This window comes from Salvelinus namaycush, chromosome 12, assembly GCF_016432855.1.
Source record: "Salvelinus namaycush isolate Seneca chromosome 12, SaNama_1.0, whole genome shotgun sequence".
NCBI lineage: Eukaryota > Metazoa > Chordata > Actinopteri > Salmoniformes > Salmonidae > Salvelinus > Salvelinus namaycush.
This window is the reverse complement of record NC_052318.1, coordinates 47737587-47760865: the sequence shown is the minus strand read 5'-3', so window position 1 is coordinate 47760865 and position 23279 is coordinate 47737587. Positions and strand designations below refer to the sequence as shown.

The window sequence follows — 23279 nt, the reverse complement described above, 5'->3', positions numbered from 1 at the left end:
TATCACCCAACGCAACTACACCAGTCAGAGAGGAGAGTGAAATACTGTGAACTAACTGTTACTGCTTCTACAGTGAGTGCTGAGTAGATAGAAGCTTGCCCGCTCATTAAAGTGCCAAAAATAAGCAATGGCTATATATTGTTAAGTGAAGTGTCATGGTAGGGTGTTGCAAAAGTAAAGCAAATGCCGTGCTAAGAACGTTCAACTCTGTGGTAACGTTAACGTTACAGCCATTTAGTGAAGCCTGCGAAATCCGGTGTGCTATATTTGCTATCTGCGAAGGATATTCCTGAAGCTCTGTTTTCAGAGACACAAAAAAAAAACATAGGTTACAAAGTAGCGCTTCGGAGCTACAGTGCATTCAGAAAGTATTCAGACCCCATGACTTTTCCCCACATTTTGCTACGTTACAGCCATATTCTAAAATGTATTAAATAAAACATTTTCCTCATCAATCTACGCACAATACCCCAGAATGACAAAGTGGAAACAGGTTTTTCAAAATGTTTGCAAATGTAATAAAAATGTAAGCTTTCTATAGGCTAGGCCTACTATATTTATTTCTCAACTTTCCTAATATTAGGCACATTGCTTGTATTTACAACAGGAGTATAGCCTACCTGGAAGGCATAAAAATAAACCACGGGGAAAAGCGTCCTCCATTTGCTATTTAAGAGCATAGATGACATGTATTTTTTCCCGCTGCCCCTGTTTCGATACAGGTGCATGATAATGGTCCATTTGTTAGTATATGTAAAGTCAAGATTAAATCAAGAACAGTCTGATGGGTGACAATATTAGTCGTGAATCACTTGTGAATTATATAATAACACTTGTGAATGATGCCCAGCATAAGAAAAAAATTATGTGAAGCCGTCTACGCATACAGTTTGATGTATACGTTTGATAAATCCAACGTATGCACCACAGAACGCACTGCCACTGCATCTGCAACGCTGCAAGGCAAACACGGCGTTCCTTAGGAAATGAATGTACTTCTGGTGTACCAAAATGCTATGACACTAATGTGATCTAGGCTTTACCCACCTGGACAAAAGGAATATATGTGTGAGGATGCTGTTCATCGATACCATAGCGCCCTATAAGCTCATTACAAAGCTCACAGCTCTGAACTCCTTCCCTATGCAACTGGGTCCTGGGCTTCCTGACGGGTCGCTCCCAGGTGGTCAAGGTAGGCAACATTACCTCCTCGACATGGGGGCCCACAAAGTTGCGTCCTCAGCCCCCTCCTGTACTGCCTGTATACCCACGACTGCGTGGTCTTACACAGTTTAAACTATCATCAAGTTGGTTGATGACACGACAGTAGTAAGCCTGATTACAAACAACAATGAGACAGCCTACAGGGAGGAGGTAGGCCCTCTGATGGCGTGGTGACAGGTAAACTCTCCCTCAAAGTGAGCAAAACAAAGGAGCTGATTGTGGACTTCAGGAGGAACCAGGCTGCACCCCCCCCCATTCTCATCAATTGGGGCCGCCGTGGGGACGATCATTAACTTCCAATTCGTACACATCTCAGTGAAGCTGAAATGGTCTAACCACACAGACACCATAGTGAAGAAGGCACAACAGCGACTCCTCAACCTCAGGATGCTGAAGAAATGTGGCCTGTCCTGAGGGCCCTCACAGTGTTCTACAGGAGCACCATCAAGAGCATACTTTCGGCCTGCATCACAGCCTGGTACGGCAACTCCACCGCCGCGGACCGCAAGGCTCCTCAGAGGGTGATACGTGCAGACGAATGCACCATTGGGTGCACACTGCCTGCCCTACAGGACCCCTACCCTACAACACCAGGTGTCACAGAAAGGCCAAGATCATCAGCCAGCCAAGCCATGCCCTGTTCTCCCCACTTCAATGACAGAGACAGTACAAGGGCACCATGACAAAAAATTTAAGACTGGCCAATAGTTTCTACCCTCAGACCATCAGGCTGCTGAATATCCACCACTAGTCAGCTACCTGCTCCCCCTGCTACTGTCCCTACGGACATTCCTCCCCCTCTGCTACTCCCACTATGGACATTTAGTTATTATGTATATAGTGCCATTTCTATTTCCATTGTTATTATTACAATTGTAATTATTTTACTTCACTTAGTCCTGCAAGATTTCCACTGTACCCTGCAATCACACCTGCAACCCTGTACATGTGACTATTAAACACAAATATACACTGGAGTTGCTTTCCAAGAAGCCAGTGAATGTCCCTGAGTGGCCGAGTTACAGTTTTGACTTAAATCTGCTTGAAAATCTACTGCAAGACCTGAAAATGGTTGTCTAGCAATGATCAACAACCAATTTGACAGAGCTTGAAGATTTTATTTAATTTTTGTTAAATGGGCAAATGTTGCACAATCCAGGTATGGAAAGCTTTTAGACTTACCCAGAAAGTCCATCTACAAAGTATTGAGTGAGGGGTGTGAATACTTATGTTAATGAGATATTTCTGCATTTAATTTTCTATAAACGTGAAGACATTTACAAAAACATTTTCACCATTATGGGGTATTGTGTGTAGATGGGCGAGAAAAAAAGTCTTTAATCTATTTTGAATTCAGGCTGTAACAATAAAATGTGGAATAAGTCAAGGGGTGTGAATACTTTCTGAAGGCACTGTACAGTATTTGACATTTACTGTACTTTGCCGCATTTGTTGATAGCGAAATCTGAAAACACTCTGGATACATTGATAAGAATACTAATAGAAAAGTTGGGGTAGGTGCCAAGAAAGACAAAATTACAAGGGTTTGAGTGAGAGGTCTAACTGGTGTCTCCAAGTGGCCACACACCTCTCAGTTCAAGTTATTCCAATGCACTTTTATGACTTCAATTATAAGGTGCTTTTTTGAGCTCTCCTAGCTGTGTCGTTGAAGAACTAGAGAAAGCACACTTGTAGTTGTTATGAACACAGCCCTGTATCCCCACCATCACACAATTACTGTTTTTGTTTAAGCAATCCAAAAAACCTCCAATTTTAAAATCACAATCTGGGTCAGGTGGGCATCATTTGAAAGCTTGTTCTATTGCCAACATGACTAGCAAAGTTATAAAACACCATCTTTAAGTGTTAGGCTTTTACCAGGAAATTCAGAGAAGCAGATCATAAATTGGTCACGCATAGAATGGAGTCATGAGTGCATTGAGATATTTGCCGCAGAACACGTTATATTCACAATACGACAAACATAGGCTCATTCTGTTCAGAACAACCCAGGGAATGACGCAAAGTAGCTGTACGTCAAACATAGTGATTATAAACGTTGATCGTGTCCGAACGCCCACACTTGGGTTTTAAATAGTAGGCCGTTTGAGTATGCAAAAAAAATTCACGCTTAAATAAAGTACGCGACATTTCGAAAATCAAGTATAATTTAAATGACCGGATGTCATTCTAATTTCAGCTTTGACAACAGCTGAACAATTAGATATGGGGATGCGCTTCCGGAAAGAAAAAAAACAGGAAACAATGCAATCACGCAATCTCAGTACGCAAAACTAGAATGTTTAATAGCATGTGAAATGTCTAAATCGAGTATGGTTTAAATGCCAGGCTGTTACTCATTTCAGCTCTTCGCCTAGTAGAATTTGATGCACACTTTTCCACAATGCATTGGAAGATGTGGGCTGCGAGTGATAGGCCCTAGTTCTCTTCAAGTAGACAAACAAAACTAGGCTACTTAATTGGGAAGATGTCTGAAGCTTCTGCGCTGGTGTTCAAATGTAGGCAAGTAGTTTTTGTTCTCCATAAAATGACCACGAGTACCGCATCGTCGGCTACATCATTGAAAATAGAAGTATTTTTATATTTTTGTTTTCTGAATTAATGTTTCTTATTCTCTTGGCCTTCGTCAGAGCTTTTAAAGTATACTGAACAAAAATAAACGCAACATTTAAAGTGTTGGTCTCATGTTTCATGAGCTGAAATAAAAGATCACAGAAAGTTTCCATATGCACAAAAAGCTTATTTCTCTCAAATTGTGTGCAAATTTGTTTACATCCCTGTTAGTGAGCATTTCTCCTTTGACAAGATAATCCATCCACCTGACAGGTGTGGCATATCAAGAAGCTGATTAACATCATGATCATCACACATGTGCACCTTGTGTTGGGGACAATGAAAGGTCACTTTAAAATGTGCAGTTTTGTCATAGAACACAAAGGAGCATGAAATTGGCATGCTGACTGCAGGAATGTCCACCAGAGCTGCTACCAGAGAATTGAATGTTTATCTACCATATATCTACCATAAGCCGCCTCCCAACATCGTTTTAGAGAATTTAGCAGTACTTCCAATCGGCCTCACAATCGCAGACCACGTTTAACCACACCAACCCAGGACCTCCACACCCGGCTTCTTCACCGGTGGGATCGTCTGAGACTAGCCACCCGGACAGCTGATTAAATATTTCTGTCTGTAATAAAGCCCATTTGTGGGGAAAAACTCAGTCTGATTGGCTGGGCCTGGTTCCCAAGTGGGTGGGCCTATGCCCTCCCAGACCAACCCATGGCTTTGCCCCTGCCCAGTCATGTGAAATCCATAGATTAGGCCCAATGAATTTATTTCAACTGACTGATTTTCTTAATATGAACTATAACTCAGTAAAATAGTTGACATTTTAATCATGTCGTGTTTATATTTTTGTTCAGTATAAATACTAAATCATCTTTTGAGTTCTGAATGTGTCACCACCGGGGACGTGGGATGTGGCTACAATATTGATGTAATTTTAGATCAGGCCTTTTGATTTGAACATCTGGATTGTTTTAGTTTTGTAGGCTAGACTACCTACTTAATTTATGGAGGAAACCTTAGCAGTCTCGTTCCCAATGATCAGTGCTTTAGCGTATTACGTTGCTGTCCAGCGGTTTTGAATTTGCGATTCACTTCTATAAACTTTGATTAGCAACGTGCCATTGGAACACAGGAGAGATGGTTGCTGATAATGGGCCTCTGTACGCCTATGTAGATATTCCATTAAAAACCAGCGGTTTCCAGCTACAATAGTCATTTACAACATTAACGATGTCGACACTATATTTCTGATCAATTTGATGTTATTTTAAAGGACATAAAATGTGCTTTCCTTTCAAAAACAAGGACATTTCTAAGTGACGCCAAACTTTTGAACGGCAGTGTATATATATTTGTTACTGCTCGATTAAAACGATCTCGGTCAACCAACAGCCTAGCGACCAAACAATCGACCAGTTGACTATTTTCTTTATTTAACTAGGCAAGTCAGTTAAGGACAAATTCTTATTTTCAAAGACGGCCTAGGAACAGTGGGTTAACTGCCTTGTTCAGGGGCAGAACGACAGGTGTACCTTGTCAGCTCGGGGATTCGATCTTGCAACAGTTCGGTTACTAGTCGAACGCTCTAATCACTAGGCTACCCTGCCGCCCACTAATTGGGGTCAGCCCTAGTTGTATTGTCTGCACGTTTGCTGTCGTCTAGAGACAGGTCTCACTCATACTTTGGTATATTTTGGCACAGCATTGTAGCACGTTCGTATCTTGTCAGTTTGTTAAACTATAGTTAAGCAGAGTGGTGATACATAGGGAAGATATCATGGCATTTAGTCCAAATACCCTAAATAACTCGACATTAGTGTTAGTGCATTGTCTTGGTTCCCGTACCTTCTTTCCTTTCTTGGTGGGATTGATGTTGATCTTGGCTCTCTCCTGGAAGGTCTGTCTGAGGACGTGTCTGACCAGAGGCTCCCTGGAAATCTGCATGGCCACCATGTAACGAGTCCCCTCCAACACCGCCTCGGGACTGTTAAACTGGCTACAGAGAGAGAGCAAAAAGAGGTAGAGGGGTCAGTGTGTGCGTTATCTGCAGACAGTCTTTGGCAAGCTCTACAGAGTTACTTGTTATTACTTGCTGTGTGTGTGGTGTAGTTACCTGCAGACGTAGTCTTTGGCCAGCTCTACAGGCTCGGCAGGGAACTGCTCTGTCTCGTGGCGCTGGTAGCTGTCTCTCAGATTCTCCCCAAACTGCTCGGGGGTCAGACCAAACTTCTTAGCCAGGCCGTCTGAGACAGTGAGAAGGGAAGGAAGACAGGATCATCAATCTTTATACATGTCTCAGTGCACTCATATTTTAACTAGGGCTGTCAAATTATTAAAATAATTAATCGCATAAAATTCTGTGGCTAATCTCAAAAGTTTATTTGCTCAAATTTGGTGCAAAAAAATAAATAAATCCCACTTGAAAAAGAAGCAGTGTATTGAGTTATAGGCATGTAGGGACTGAAACACAACAACTACTCTGTATCAGAATGTATTTAATGGCATATTCACCACAAACAAGCAATAAAAAAGTCCTGTAACTTACTAATAATGCTCCCAGTAGGCCTACTCCCTCATAAATGTTCATGAAGTTCACACACACACACACACACACACACACACACACACACACACACACACACACACACACTTAAAGCGTCAGCCGTTCCAAATTATTGTTCTCCCAGTTACCGATTGGAGGGTTGGCTATAAGAAAAAAGCACTGGCTCTATGGATACAAAGAACAAATAGCATAAACCTGTCCAACAATGTCATGAATTCCACTGAACATGAACTTGTGACCATACACTTCAGTCGTCCTCCCATTTCTTTTCACTGACTAAGTTGCTAATATAAACAAGCCCATTGACATTTTCAGATGAAAAAGCTGCTCTCTTCTTCTGTACGATACGGCCAAAGAGTGAAAACAACCTCTCACAAGGTACTGATGTGGCAGGCGTTGCCAGGAGCCTTCGTGCAATGCAGGCCAGCCTGGTGTGTGCCCACACTCCACACATTTCTCAAAGGACTCCTCCTCTTCACCAGACACAGACTCAGAAGGACTGAACAAGAGGGCAGCTTTCTTCTTTGGTGGCTCTGACTCTGTTGCTTTATCAGGTTGATGTGCAGGCCTCTCTTCACTAAGTTGCTGACCAAAGCACACACCTCACCCCTCTCAGGTCTAGGAAGGCACTTCAGGTCCTTAAACCTTGGGTCGGGTGCTGTGGCGATCTTCAGCCACGTGAGGTTGGTGCTTTCTTTGTGTTTCTCCAGGTCTGTGAACGTCATCAGAGCTCTCGGTCACCCGAAGGAGATGACACAAAGCATCCAACACCATTGAGCAGGAAATGTACAGAAAATGGTTTCTCTCACACTCACTAACAGAGTGATAAAGAAGATTACTTGCAGGGCTCCAGTACTGCCCCCAGATTCTGCAGTTTCTCCAGGTCAGCTTTGGTTGGCATGGTGATGTACGTTTTCTGTTGGGCCAGAGCATCAGTGGTTGTTGTTTCGGTGGGCTGTTATTGAAACGGCCAACAATTTTTTGCCGTTTGGCTAGGGCATTGTCGAACCCGCTGTTGTGTAAGGACACTGAGGGACCTTTGGAGACTGCGCGGTGCAGGACATGTGTTCAAAAGGCATTCAAAATGTAACGCATTAAGGCGTTATTAACGCATCAACTTTGACAGCCCTAATTTTAAAACATCAGTCTCTGCTGAATACGAAAAGGACAGATTGCCAGAAGTAATGTCTTGAGGCAGAGCAGGGTACTGCATGTGCGCATACCTGGTTTACATTTCACATGTCAAGGCCCTTGCATCCACCACACGCACAACGAAGTCAAGCATATGTCCAATAAAGTAGGGATAAAGACACCATATTAGAGGTCAGCAGAGGTGACTTACCGAGCCCTGCGCTCTGACAGATGCTGTACATGTCTCTACGAGATGCCAGCTTCAGGTCTGGCCCCTTCTGCTCTTCCTCCTCCTCCACCTCCACCTCTTCCTCCTCACCTGAATGGACAGGGAATAGACATGATGTCACACAGTGTGGAGTTTGGTAAACGCATTTAAAAAAAGACAAAGCATGGTTGCTCAAAAGGTGCCATTATTTTACTTTACATGCAACAATGCCACCCTCATTGCAGCTGTTTCGATCTCCTTATCAAATCATTTCTGGGTAACAATGTAGTTATTTACTATAACAGTTTTCAGTAAAAAAATGTAACAGTAAGCCCAAGAAATTATGTTTTCCTACCGTCCTCGTTAACCTCCTTGATCTTCCTCAGCTTCTTCTTCTTATTGGCGGCCTTGGCTGTGTTTTGCATCTTGGGTATGTCTCTGCCGTAGTACAGCAGGAAGTGGCTGTACACATCACTCAGCTCATCTATGGACTGGACGTCTTTCAGTCTACAGGAGGGGAGAAGAGGTGAGGAAAGGAGAAAAGAGGAGGGGAGAGGGAAACAGTTACACTAGCTGGACAATCATGTAATGGGAAATCTGGGTCCAGCTTCTTGGACACAAACTAATTGTATGGGAAACCGCCCTAGTGGTGGAGGTTTAGGTTATAGGCAGACAAATGGACCCAGTGCAGTGCCCAGGGGTGACTTTTATTATTGGAGAAGAGGCACCACAACTGTTGTATACTATGTACAGCAATGTACAAACAAAATAAACATGACGATGGCCAGAACAGGAAACAAACCTGGGGTAAACTGAAAATAAATCAAATCAAGGTTAAACTCAATACACAACAGGCCTTAATAATAACTGCCCGCAACCCGGCCAAGAAAGGAATGACATGGCTTAAATTAAATTCCATCAGGGCTCACCTCGGACTGTATCAACAATTAACAGGTTGAAATACAGGCATTAAATGCACCATAACATATAACTCAACTAACTAGCTTTAGGTAACAATTAGCCCATGAAAAAAGCCTATAATAGATTGGGGTAACATTTATCTCCCCCTGGGATTTGGCCAGGGGGAGATAAAAGCTTCAGACTTCAGACCTGGTTTGCCAAAACTCCCGAAGCAGCAGGAGGTAACATTTTATCTCATCAATAACGAGGATTAATAGTGGGGCGTGTAACATATATTCCTGTAGAAATAGTGATCTCAATACCATTACAATGTGCACTTTGTAAGGCAAATTAAATGCACAAAAATACATGCATGGAAAGCGTAAATAACAGGATTTGCCCGCGTGCCAACCAAACTCTAACATGCATCTTTCTCGCTTTACAGGCTACATCGCAGCACCGAAGGACATGGGATTATACACATAACATATTCAATACATTATTGTGCATTTTCATAAACTGTTTCAATATCTGGTTATTAATATGTCAAGTCAGAATACCAGGTACAGAATTCTGGGGGGATTCTCTAGGCTTTGTGTGTCTGGGAAACGGGCCCCTAATGCATTACAACACTGGAGCACACAATCTTGTTTAAAAAAAAGCACTGATTCCTGAACTTCTATTTCTACAATATCCCTTATCGGTCCTTTTACACCTGTCGCTTCAAGTTTACACAATGTGCAGGACAGAGCTTGTCAATCATCAACTATATCAGTGTGACCTGGTGACACAGGTCACACTGACACCCTCATACCACAGTGTTCTCCTATGGCCCTGTGTTAAGACAAATTCTGGTCAAAGGTAGTGCCCTATATAAGGCAGGGGTAGGCAACTAGATCCAGCCGCGGGTCGGCGTGAATGGTCGGGGCCCGGAAAAACATTATCATAATTTGTACATTGCAAAGTGACCACAACTAAGCCCCAAAATAGAATTTGATTTGAAAATAACAATAATATCATACCTTGATTACATTGAGAAGAGAGCCCAGTCGGGCTTATCGGTTGACCGATATTATCGGACGATATTGGCCTTTTTGGATGCATTTGTATCAGCGTTTAATCCACCAAAAAAAGGGGGGAAAAGCAGGAAAAAAAGCTGTTCTTCATGGGGGGGGGGCATTTCATTATTTGTGCTGAAGATGGCGCTCTTTACATGGCCATTAGCCTATCTTGCCTTGGCATGCTACAGCAAGATTGGACACAATCACCCAAAGCAACTACACCAGTCAGAGAGGAGAGTGAAATACTGTGAACTAACTATTATTGCCTCTATGGTGAGTGCCAGCTCAATAAAGTGCCAAAAATGCACACTGGACCTATACTGTTACGTGGTAAGGTTTTGGGTGTCGTGACAAACAATGGATTCTATGTCCAAATGTGAAGCAAGTGCCGCGCTAAGAACGATCAACTCTGTGGTAACGTTAACATTACAGCCCTTTAGAGAAGCCTGCGAAATCTGGTGTTATATTTGCTCTTTGCAAAGGGAATTCCTCAAGCGGTCATTCCAATGTTTTCAAAGACACAAAAATAACATAGCAGGTCCCATAGTAGTTTTTGCTAGTTTTAATGTAGGGTTGTTACTTGTCAGGGACTGGTCCAAATTCACATTTCGCCACCCTCATTTCCAGTACGAGTACTCAACTAACTAGCTGTGTGAGAGTACTTAAGGGTTAGTGCTATCCGGGACCCTTGGGATATCCTTAAACCCTAACCACTACCCATAACCCAAAACTTAACGTAACCATTTAACTTTTCAATTTCAATGGAGGGTAGGGAGGTCCCAAGGATCCTGGATAGCAAGGACCGTTCACTGAGGCTACACTTGGAGCGAGGCGCAAAGCGGCAAGGCGTAGCCTCAATGAGGCAGCTCAAGCCTAGGCTATTGTTTTGGCTGGAATCCATGCAGTTTATCCTCCGTTCACAAGAGCAACAGTTTTTCCATAAAAAAATATTGTCTTTCTGATGCTACCATAGATTTTGTGATGCTCCTAACCTTTTAGGACACAAATTCAAAGCTTGCTTAACAATTTTGAATTATTCTGCATTTTGTTGTTTTTGCCTACTGTTATTATTGAATTATCCACTTCCATAAATCATATGTTTTCATTCATAATGTGCAGATATATTACTTGTCTACATTCTGCAGCGATGCGCCATCCCATCTGGTTAACGCTTAGTGGGACAATTATTTGTTTTCAACAGGTCAATGACCCAAAACACACCTCCAGGCAATATAAGGGCAATTTGACCAAGGAGAGTGATGGAGTGCTGCATCAGATGACCTAGCCTCCACAATCACCCGACATCAACCCAATTAAGATGGTTTGGGGTGAGTTGGACCGCAGAGTGACAGAAAAGCAGCCAACAAGTACTCAGCATTCCTCATGAAGCTGGTTGAGAGAATGCCAAGAGTGTGCACAGCTGTCATCAATGCAAAGGGTGGCTACTTCGATGAATCTCAAATATATTTTGATTTGTTTAACACTTTTGGTTACTACATGATTCCATATGTGTTATTTCAATTTCTACAACGTAGAAAATAATAAAAATAAAGAAAAACTCTTGAATGAGTAGGTGTGTCCAAACTTTTGACTGGTACTGTAAATCAGTTATTGGACAATATTTTCACTCTAAAATAGGAATTGGATCGAAAAATCCCATATTGGTCGGACTATAATTGAGACCTGGCCTGCGGGCCGCCTGTTGCCAACCCCCGAGAAAAGGAATAGGGTGCCCTTTCAGACGCAGTCCATACCTCCTCTGACCCTATGGTTGGCTATACGTACCTCTCCATATCAGCCGTGTCCAGGGGTCTGATGCCATCAGCCAGAGGTTTGTCAGGGTCGGCAGAGATCTGTTCATACTGGTGCGACTGCATCCTCCGGAACAGTCGTGTCAGGTTCTGCTTCCTGCTCTTCAGCTGGCACCACTGGGGTCCCAGAGGTCAGGGGGTACAGGTCAAGGGTCAAGAGACAGGAAGTGGCTCAATAAGAAACAACATTCTTTCTATTGGATTACAGTTGTAACATAATCTAAGCTAAGGTGACCAACTTCTGGTATATGCAAAAGTGTGTGGGGCTGGGGCGTGAACCTCAAAGTCATGTTAGATGCCAAAGGTTGTGATGAGTTCATCCTTTACCTTCTCGTCCCATTGCCAGACCTTCCACAGGTCGTTGATGTTGAGCTCCGGTTCCACGTACTCCTTCCTGTAGAACGCGATGAACGGAACCTGGAGGAAACAAAGAATGTAAAGTGGGTGAGAACATGAGACAGACACCACTGTAAAGCTTGATTTACAGATTAATTCGGACTACTGGCTATGTTCTTGCTACGGCGTCTCAAGAGGGACAAACAGTAATATTGCTTGTTTTTCAAGCAAAGGTATTCTAAGGGAATATGCGAGCACAGACGTTTGCGTCGCCTAGCCAGGATCTGGTAGGAGCAAACCGAGCCTTTGTATGCGGACGACTTTAGGGCCTTAGCCACTACACACATGTAATCGGGTGGTGTACCTCAAAGTGCTGGTTCCTCATGAAGTTGAGGGCCTCCTTGATCTTAGCGACGGTGCTGGGGCCTTTCCTGCTGAAGTTTGTGGTGGTCCCTCTGTCCAGGTAGTCTGTACTCTCCTGAACACCCAGAAAACAGTTGATTGTTTTTTTTAACAACGAAAGAAGAGTATGGAGTCAGCCGAGACAGTAAGGAATGGGCTGGGCTGTTCATGTGTATGAAGATAGTGGGGTATTGGATGAGGAGAATGAAGTGGGATATTTAGTGAATTATTGGGGTGTTGGGTGTCTGAGTTGTCTGTAAAAAGTATGTGGTGGTTGTAGGATGATTGATATGGATATATCCAGGGTTTCAGACTGCGACCATTTAGTCGCATTTTGTGACATTTGACTTGGCTGTGTGAGTTACATTTTGAATTAGTCGCATCGGTGCGAGCTGCACATTCTACATGGTCACCTCACTAAAAATGTCCTATTTTTTAGGAAGCTAAACCCATGATTTGGTCAAACTGTAAAGTACATTATCCTCACGATTCCTGTGATGAAAGTGTCTGCCTACCCATGTACCTGTTTCACTGGGGCCTGTTGCAGTGTCCCCCCCCAAAAATGCTCCGGGAGAAAACATGTTCTGAATGTATAATATTTTCAAATCCAAATGCGGGGAGAACACAACTATCCTGTTGTCACAGTTGGAGAGGATGTTCTCAGCTTTCTTTAGGTATAATTTCTCAATTTGAGCTCAATAGCAACTATTAAAGCCTACAACTGAGATATTTGATAAGGCTTTGAGATGAGGAGCGGGGTACGCTTTCTTTTGGACATTACATTTACTGTTAAATTAATACATGGCTACTAGCAGTGGGTATTATATTTTGGGTATATTTATATATTTAGATCTTGCTAATGTGTTTTGAGTTACTCAGATGGTCCCAAATAAATGTGCCTATGATATTAGTGCACATAAAGATGCAGGCCAATTCATCTTGATTGAACCAACAAAAAAAGTATAATTCTGGAACCCTATTTTAATAGTAAAATACAACAGCCTAATTGTCAAACCAAAATTAATGACAATCAATGGATTATGTAGCACATGAAAATATTTTGAATCATAACATATTAAATGAAACGTATTTATTGAATGCCATCTCAGTAGTCGATCACTTACATTTGAAAAAGTATTGTGAAATACATTATAAGATGAAAAAATAAATAAATTGCGTGACACCGCATAAAGAAATTGGTGTGACCTAGGGCTGTTGCGGTGACCGCATTACCGCCACACCGGCAGTCACGAGTCATGAAGGTATTCAAATTCCACATGACCGTTTAGTCACGGTAATTAGGCTTCTCCAAGCTCTGATGCTGCTGATGGCCATTAGTAGCCTACCAAACTTGCTAACTGCCTGGTACTCGGTACCCAGCACTCTATTGTCCCTAATCACTTTGACATCAATAAAAACATATTCAAAAATCTAATCAAACACTTCATGAGAGCCCATGAGCTCATGTTATGCAACATTTCAACAGGCAATGCAATTGAGCAAGAAATCAGAGTGACGGCCTCTACTAAAAAGAGGACGATCAGCTTTCTACAGACTAGGCCTACTATATTTATTTCTCAACTCAATATTAAGCACATTGATTATATTTACAACAGGAGTATAGCCTACCTGGCTGGCATGAAAATAAACCAAAGGGAAAAGCATCCTCCTTTCGCTATTTAAGTGCATAGATGACACTTATTTTTTCCCGCCGCCCCTGTTTCGATACAGGTGCATGATAATGGTCCATTCTAAATAAAATGTCACATATTATTTAGTATATGTAAAGATAAGATGAAATCAAGAATTGTCTGATGGGTAACAATATGCCACCGTAAAATTTTAGGCATTATCAAGTCAAATTGTGAATGAGCGACTGATGTAGTGTGTACAGCCTGCGCAATAAAGAAAGCAGAGCTCATGCCTTTAAAGTAACTGTTTCGCATCATGCAGCCTTACAATGTATTAAAAATCAAAACAAATGGCTCAACTTTTGTAGAACAACTAAAGTCACATGAATAACTCTAAATTAAGCATATAGGAATACCTATTTCTTTGTTAAACGCTGTTAAACAAAGAATAGCCACGTGCATACTCCCTCAAATCGTTTCAGAAAATATCATTTTGATTTTATTCAGCTTTGTTCAATTGTATTGTTCATTACTATAAAATAATGCCACGGAATTCTAAGCAAATCTTGTCTGCTAAATGAACTCGTGTAACCCACAGTCATTTGGCATAGCCTGATCAGGACAACTCAGAGTATGCTATGTCTAAAATAAATAATGGATTTATTGTGAAGGTATAGGCTATATTACATGGATTTATTAGACTTTTTAAAATATAGATGTTCCAAAGTTCAGCATGCGTGAAAGCCAGGAGATGATAAACGTGTTCATGTTAATTAACGGTCAACTACCATGAGAACCGACAGTTATTTGCCTGACAATCACCGGCTGACAAAATTGTGTGACCGCCACAGCTCTAGTGTGACCAAATCATGGCCTGGTGCCACCAACTGAAAAACTTAGTTTCACCAGTGCCACCAGGAGAAAATGTGATTCTGGAGCCCTGGATATATCATATCGTAAGTTAGGGCTTTATAGTAAGGTCAGAGGTTCCTACCGGTATGGAGATGGTGGGCTAAGATAGTGTGTGAGTATGTAGTCAGTGTGTAGTGTGTATGAAGTGAATGTGCAGTATGGTCAGAGGTTCCTACCTGCATGGAGATGGTGGGGGTTGAGAAGGCATTTCTGTAGATCCACTCTGCCTCTTCCTCTAACTCATTATCCTCAGCAGGCTTCACTGGGATGGAGCGCAGCTACAGAACAGAACACAGAGAGAGGGTGAGACACACACACACACAGGGCTTGATTGAGAAGGCACAACTATATTCAAGGACACAGGAGGGTGAAACAGACAAAGAAACACACACACACAAAAAAACACCCGCCCCCCTACCTGGAACCTCTCTGGCATGTCTGTGGAGCGGATCTCGTTGTCCTGGTCTGTCATGTGACTACTCTCCAGCTCGCTGGGCTCATAGATCTCGAAGATGCTCTTCCTCCCCACTCTCCTCTTCGTCTGCTTCTTGGGCCGGTCCCAGCCCTCTTCATCCTGGTCCTCCTCCTCTTCCTCACCCTGGTCATATGCTCCGTCGGCATCAAACTCTGCAAAGTCAAAGTCACCGCCGAAGATCTCCTGGGCCTCCTGGAGGGCTCTTTAGACGGGGAGAGAAGAGGAAAGAGGAATGAGGAAGAGAGAAAGATGGGGTGTGGAGGAGTGAGGGAGAGGGTGAGATTCCATTTTGTATTATTTGATCACTTCATACACAAGTTCATACATAGGTGCATATCTTGGTAGGCATGTTGAAGAGCTGCTTCATAAAACAATGTACGTAATTAAAATAAATAGATACATGGATCATAGCTGCTTTGAACGGGTAAGTTTTAAAGACTCTACTCTCAATGTTTGTTCTGCACTTTCTATGTACAACACCTTCGGAAAGACCTTTTGAAGCATTTTCCACATTTTGCTACGTTACAGCCTTATTCTAAAATGGATTAAATAGTTTTTTCCCCTCGCTCAATCTACACACAAAACCCCATGACAAAGCAAAGACAGGTTTTTATGAATTCTTGCAAATTTACAAAAAATACAAAACTGAAATATAACATTTACATAAGTATTCAGTTCCTTCAGTCAGTACTTTGCTGAAGCACCTTTGGCAGCGATTCCAGCCTGGAGTCTCCTTGGGTATGACACTACAAGCTTGGCACACCTGTATTTAGGGAGTTTCTCCGACTCTTCTCTGCAGATCCTCTCAAGCTTTGTCAGGTTGGATGGGGAGTGTTGCTGCACAGCTATTTCCAGGTGTCCAGAGATGTTCGATCGGGTTCAAGTCCGGGCTCTGGCTGGGCTACTCAAGGACATTCAGAAACTTGTCCCGAAGCCACTCCCACACTGTCTTGGCTGTGTGCTTAGGGTCGTTGTCCTGTTGGAAGGTGAACCTTAGCCACAGTCTGAGGTCTTGAGCGCTCTGGAGCAGGTTTTCATCAATGATCTCTCTGTACTTTGCTTTGTTCATCTTTCCCTCGATCCTGACTTAGTCTCCCAGTCCCTGCCGCTGAAAAACATCCCCACAGCATGATGTTGCTACCACCATGCTTCACCGTAGGGATGGTGCCAGGTTTCCTCCAGACATGATGCTTGGCATTCAGGCCAAGAGTTCAATCTTGGTTTCACCAGACCAGAGAATTTTGTTTCTCATGGTCTGAGAGTCCTTCAGGTGCCTTTTGGCAAACTCCAAGCAGGCTGTCAAGTGCCTTTCACCGAGGAGTGGCTTCCGTCTGCCCACTACCACAAGGCCTGATTTGTGCTGCAGAGATGGCTGTCCTTCTGGAAGGTTATCCCATCTCCACAGAGGAACTCTAGAGCTGTCAGAGTGACCATCGGGTTCTTGGTCACCTCCCTGTCCAAGGCCCTTCTTCCCCGATGGGTCAGTTTGGCCGGGTGGCCAGTTCTACGAAGAGTCTTGGTGGTTCCAAACTTCTTCCATTTAAGAATGGAGGCAACTTGGTTCTTGGGGACCTTCAAAGCTGCAGAAATGTTTTTGAACCCTTCCACAGATCTGTGCCTTGACACAATCCTGTCTCGGAGCTCTACAGACAATTCCTTTGACTTCATGGCTTGGTCTTTGCTCTGACATGCACTGTCAAACTGTGGGACCTTACATAGACAGGTGTGTGCCTTTCCAAATAATGTTCAATCAATTGAATTTACCACAGGTGGATTCCAATCAATTTCTTGAAACATTTCAAGGATGATCAATGGAAACGGGATGCACCTGAGCTCAATATCACATTGTATATAGACTTATTTTTCTACTGTATTATTGACTGTATGTTTGTTTTACTCCATGTTTTACTCCATGTGTAACTCTGTGTTGTTGTATGTGTCGAACTGCTTTGCTTTATCTTGGCCAGGTAAAAATATATATATATCAAGTCTCACAGCAAAGGGTCTGAATACCTATGTAAATAAGGATTTTCTGTTTTTTTTTTATTTAAGAAATTTGGAAAATTTTCTAAAAACCTTATTTCGCTTTGTCATTATGAGGTACTGTGTTTAGATTGCTGAGTATTTGTACTTATTTAATCCATTTTAGAATAAGGCTGTAACGTAACAAAATTGGAAATAGTCAAGTGGTCTGAATACTATCCGAAGGCACTGTATGCAGGAAGGAAAGAACTAGGTCAAATGGCAACATACCGTTCTGTCTAGTTGACTGAGGAGGTGTGTGTGAACACTCACGCGTCCGTGTATCCTGAGAACTTTTTGCCTCTCTTCTTTGTGATGGGCTGGCCATCGTCGTCCACAATAAAGTCGTCAATATCTGAGGAAATTCTTGAAATCAGTGTGAGTTACAGAACCAGGAAGTACTCAGCCAAAAGTATGTATAATTCCCTTTCCTGTAATATGTTTACAATTGCCTATATAGAGCTTTTAGTATCTCAAAAATACTTAAATCTGTAACATTATTAGCATTATCACAAGTACCTGACTCCTCCTCTCCTTCCTCTTCCTCCTCTTCATCGTGGCGTTCACCATGGCGACGGAGGGGCGGGTCGACGGTCTCTCCCTCCTCCAGCTCCCCCTCTCCGTCGTCGTCTCCTCCGTGGAAGATCTCATCTGCTATCTGGTCCTTTTCGTCATCTTCATCATCATCCATCAGCTTCACGCGGTCATACTTCTTCTTCTGTCAGGGCCACAGAGGGAGAGAGCTTTTAACCGGGGTCCATGTGTTCATATGATAATTGAATGTGTGCCATTACTAATGTGTAATCGTGAGTCATTTTAATAACAAAGCATCTCTGAGTAGGAGATCTGCTAAAGGATCAGTTTTTCCTTCTAGATAATAATTAATATGATCAAATGATATGATAATATAGCCAGGGTGGATGTGATCCTAGATCAGTGGCTTTATTAATATAGGCTTAGATTCCCGATTGAAAGCACACCAGAGAGGATGTGTCTGCTTACCCTCCTCTTGACTTTGACCCCCAAGTTCTCCTCAATGAGGTCCAGGTCATCATCATCCAGGTAGTCATCATAGTCTGGAGGGAAGGAAGGAGAAAAAGGAAGGAGAGGGGCAGAAAAAGGTTGGGAGGGAGAGAGAGGGAAGGAAAAAAAGGAGAGGGAGGTGGGGGGGAAGGCAAGAGAGAGAGCGGAAATTAGCTTCCATAAAATTGTTTTCATTTATCTACTAGACAAGACTATCAGATCCACAAAGTGGAAGGGAGTGAACAACTTTTTGGAATGAAACTCTTAAACAGCCCAGTGGACTCAATTATAAACCGAGCATACGTACAAAATATACCCAAAATGTGCTTGCGCCAGTTTTTACACAAAAGTTGGCATTTATAAAGAAAATTACGTGAGAATGTGCTTACCACCCAGTAAACTTTAGACCATGTACGTAAATCTGCTAGTGGTTGAAATACTGAATTGCAAACTGGCAAGTAACTATGTTGAGGGATATGATGAAAAGATTATTCATAAACAAACACAGGAAAACCTTAACAAGAATGCAGCCATTTGCCATTGGTGAGGAGCATTTTTTTGTTGTTGATGTGTTTTATTTTTAGAATGTCAAATAATTAGACATAGGGAAAAGATTCCTATTTATTGTACACTGCTCAAAAAAATAAAGGGAACACTTAAACAACACAATGTAACTTCAAGTCAATCACACTTCTGTGAAATCAAACTGTCCACTTAGGAAGCAACACTGATTGACAATAAATTTCACATGCTGTTGTGCAAATGGAATAGACAAAAGGTGGAAATTATAGGCAATTAGCAAGACACCCCCAATAAAGGAGTGGTTCTGCAGGTGGTGATCACAGACCACTTCTCAGTTCCTATGCTTCCTGGCTGATGTTTTGGTCACTTTTGAATGCTGGCGGTGCTTTCACTCTAGTGGTAGCATGAGACGGAGTCTACAACCCACACAAGTGGCTCAGGTAGTGCAGCTCATCCAGGATGGCACATCAATGCGAGCTGTGGCAAGAAGGTTTGCTGTGTCTGTCAGCATAGTGTCCAGAGCATGGAGGCGCTACCAGGAGACAGGCCAGTACATCAGGAGACGTGGAGGAGGCCGTAGGAGGGCAACAACCCAGCAGCAGGACCGCTACCTCCGCCTTTGTGCAAGGAGGAGCAGGAGGAGCCCTGCAAAACGACCTCCAGCAGGCCACAAATGTACATGTGTCTGCTCAAACGGTCAGAAACAGACTCCATGAGGGTGGTATGAGGGCCCGACGTCCACAGGTGGGGGTTGTGCTTACAGCCCAACACCATGCAGGACGTTTGGCATTTGCCAGAGAACACCAAGATTGGCAAATTCGCCACTGGCGCCCTGTGCTCTTCACAGATGAAAGCAGGTTCACACTGAGCACATGTGACAGACGTGACAGAGTCTGGAGACGCCGTGGAGAACCTTCTGCTGCCTGCAACATCCTCCAGCATGACCGGTTTGGCGGTGGGTCAGTCATGGTGTGTGGTGGCATTTCTTTGGGGGATCGCACAGCCCTCCATGTGCTCGCCAGAGGTAGCCTGACTGCCATTAGGTACCGAGATGAGATCCTCAGACCCCTTGTGAGACCATATGCTGGTGCGGTTGGCCCTGGGTTCCTCCTAATGCAAGACAATGCTAGACCTCATGTGGCTGGAGTGTGTCAGCAGTTCCTGCAAGAGGAAGGCATTGATGCTATGGACTGGCCCACCCGTTCCCCAGACCTGAATCCAATTGAGCACATCTGGGACATCATGTCTCGCTCCATCTACCAACACCACGTTGCACCACAGACTGTCCAGGAGTTGGCGGATGCTTTAGTCCAGGTCTGAGAGGAGATCCCTCAGGAGACCATCCGCCACCTCATCAGGAGCATGCCCAGGCGTTGTAGAGAGGTCATACAGGCACATGGAGGCCACACACACTACTGAGCCTCATTTTGACTTGTTTTAAGGACATTACATCAAAGTTGGATCAGCCTGTAGTGTGGTTTTCCACTTTAATTTTGAGTGTGACTCCAAATCCAAACCTCCATGGGTTGATAAATTTGATTTCCATTGATAATTTGTGTGATTTTGTTGTCAGCACATTCAACTATGTAAAGAAAAAAGTATTTAATAAGAATATTTCATTCATTCAGATCTAGGATGTGTTATTTTAGTGTTCCCTTTATTTTTTTGAGCAGTGTATTTTCATAACCATTGCAGAATAAATTCCTCACCTTTTCTGACTGTGATGCTTAAGTACCCGCGAAGTAGCCTATAGGCCCTACAACATCCCATCTCTCATTTAATTGGACCCACTTTACAGTAGTAAATAGATCAACTGTTTCAAGTAATTTGCTCTATGCAATCTGACCCTGTGTGCAGTTTAACGGTAGAAAAGACAGTTCACCTTTTCCATTTATGTTTTTGTAGGCTACTGTACGTCTGAATAGCCTACTGTAATTTCAAATGTATCAAGTAAACAATATTCCATTTATAATACATATTTTCATAACCATTGCAGAATAAATTACTCACCATTTCTGGCCATGATTGGTTCATATTGCAGAAGAAGCTTTAGCCTACAACAAATTACCATGCGCATTTCATTGGGCATATTAGATAGATCAAAATATTTGAAATATTAGCCTATGCATCCGAAAGGGAACACGGTTTATAATATACAGTGTTCAGGCTACCACTGTGTGTAGGCATACTGTAGTTGAAAGAAAATTCATGTATACATAGGCTACTAGGCAATGTTTCAGAATTTGTGGGCAGTGCAGTATATTAGGTCAGAGAAAAAGTAAACGCAAACCATTATTGAATTCAAACGATCGGTTCACAGGTCCACAACACATTGTTCAGAAAGTGCAGAAAATGTCACTGCCAACACTTCCAGAGACATTTAATCAAGTTCGCCATTGCTATTTCCTTTAGATACTGCCTTAGCCTAAATCCAATACTTCCAAAGTATAGCAAATAAGGGCGTTATTGTCACCATAAAAGGTGAATGATGGGCGTTTTACAGGCAGAGATTTAATGCTTGTTCAGTTTCAGGACGGGACTGATTTATAAAGTGGAAACATGCGTATGTATGGCTTGCGCCAAGTTTATAAATCTCAATCTTTTTGTTAAGTACGCAGTCTTTTCAGAAATGGCGCACGCAGACATTTAGAGTGCAATGTGCGCAACGTTTATAAACGAGGCCCCCGAAGCCCAAACTCACTGCGTTTCTTGCGCCTGTGTCTGACTTCATCCTCTGAGTCGCTGCCGCTACCCGCTCCTCCGCTCTTCTTTTCTTCCGCTTCTTCTTCATCCACATCATCATCGATGAGCCCCCTCAGGTTCCCGTGCTCATCCTGGTCCTCTGTGTTTAACTCTTCCTCCTCTTCCTCTGTTCGGGGAGGAAGAGTTAAACACACACACAAACACATTTGCTCATAAACACACACACACAAGAACTGACTGATGAAGACATGACAGAAGAATTGCCCGGGCAGACAGACAATAAGTTGTCATACTCACACATCTTCTTATGATTACATGAGAAATCAGTAAATTGTAATCATCTGCTCAAGCTTACCATCATCCATAAACACCTGGGTCTTTTTGGGCTTCAGGTCTTTCTCCTCAAATTCCTCCTCTGACTCCTCAGCCTCGCTGTCGATGAAGTCAGACATGTCTGCAAGGCCTGGACAGACACACACACTACAGGTTAACACAAGACACACACTACAGGTTAACACAAGATGAGTGGTAGAGCAGTGGCTCGCTCACAACCTTTTTTGGTTGCTGTACCACCAACTGAATTTTGCTCTGCCTGGAGTACACCCTAGTGTACATTTTACCGGTAGGCCTATGGTCTCATGATTCTTCTCAAGTACATCCCTGTGGATAGGCCAAGTGGGTGGGAACCACTGCGCAAAAGAGAATTTGTATCATCAGAGAATATTGGTCTCAGAGTTGCAAACTAGGAAAACTCGAGAATACAGGGTTGATGCGGCTGCAAAGAAGTCACTAGCATGGCACTGAATCCCACGGAACAGTGTCCAGAAGAGAGACTGGTGGATGGATTGCTGAACAGAAGGAGTTGCGCGAATCTGGAACATAATGTTCCCCTAAACTGGAGATGATTGACGTCTCGCGCACAAAAGACGACAAAACAGCTGTGAACAGAAAATGCAAACAGCACACTTCGCTAACGTTACCTAACTAACGTTAGATAGGGAACCACTATTGCTCTGTGATGCTTGGGTTTCTAGCCAACTTACCCTACAGTTGTATATAATGCTCTCTATGGAAAGACATAGTTTTGCCTTTTCTTAGTTTTGGACTTCCTAAATGGCTAGCTAGCACACAACCTGCATTCGTTACGTTACTAGCCATGTAGCGATTTTCACAATACACGTTGATAATGAACCATGAATTGGGAATTATGTACCCTTGACTTCAGCTAGAAATCGGTTTTGTTGATAAATCACGGTACTGGGAGACAACAAGGCCCCTAGGGTAGCTGCACTTCGCAGTAAGCTAGCTAACAATAGCAATATGTTAGCTAACTAGCCAGGGGGACAATCAGTCGAGTCACGACTATATTGTTCCTATGTTTTTGGCGCGGGATTATTTCACTGGTCACCAAACTCCTTTGTTAAAATAACTTACTTCTCCCTGCGACGAGATTTTATTTAAATCCTTGAAATGTAGAAGGATGTGTTGGTATGCTATCTTCTCATGCAGCTTCTAATAATACAAATGGCTGATGAGTTCCGGTGTTGACGAAACTTCCGACGTCCTGCTGCTGTGTCACAGAAGCGGTTTAGCTCGTGGATCTCACCCCCTCCCTCTGGTGGACAATGGTGGAACGTCAAGTCCTGTGACTACGTTCTGCAGTGATTTAAGTAAAATAACGAACTAAAAGTACTGTTTCCAGCGATAAGAAACGAAAAAGACTGAGAAATACTCAACTCTAGTAACTCAGTAATGTCTCGAAT

At 42.9% G+C, this 23279-nt stretch overlaps 1 protein-coding gene across 1 annotated transcript in view; it reads right to left on the bottom strand.

The window, feature by feature from the left end:
- Positions 1-23038, bottom strand: part of LOC120057358 (transcription elongation factor SPT6) — a 60210-nt gene extending 37172 nt beyond the window's left edge. Inside the window, exons 1-15 of the mRNA XM_039005948.1 lie at positions 22951-23038; positions 21872-21979; positions 21515-21682; positions 18271-18344; positions 17788-17986; positions 17542-17623; positions 15190-15448; positions 14948-15049; positions 12191-12304; positions 11818-11907; positions 11465-11607; positions 8074-8225; positions 7722-7829; positions 5930-6059; positions 5662-5812 (exon numbers count right to left, since the gene is read on the bottom strand). Of these exons, the coding sequence (XP_038861876.1) occupies positions 5662-5812; positions 5930-6059; positions 7722-7829; positions 8074-8225; positions 11465-11607; positions 11818-11907; positions 12191-12304; positions 14948-15049; positions 15190-15448; positions 17542-17623; positions 17788-17986; positions 18271-18344; positions 21515-21682; positions 21872-21968 (1869 nt within the window). The 5' untranslated portion in view covers positions 21969-21979; positions 22951-23038. The remainder of the gene's footprint in view (positions 1-5661; positions 5813-5929; positions 6060-7721; positions 7830-8073; positions 8226-11464; positions 11608-11817; positions 11908-12190; positions 12305-14947; positions 15050-15189; positions 15449-17541; positions 17624-17787; positions 17987-18270; positions 18345-21514; positions 21683-21871; positions 21980-22950) is intronic.
- Positions 23039-23279: the final 241 nt, after the last annotated feature.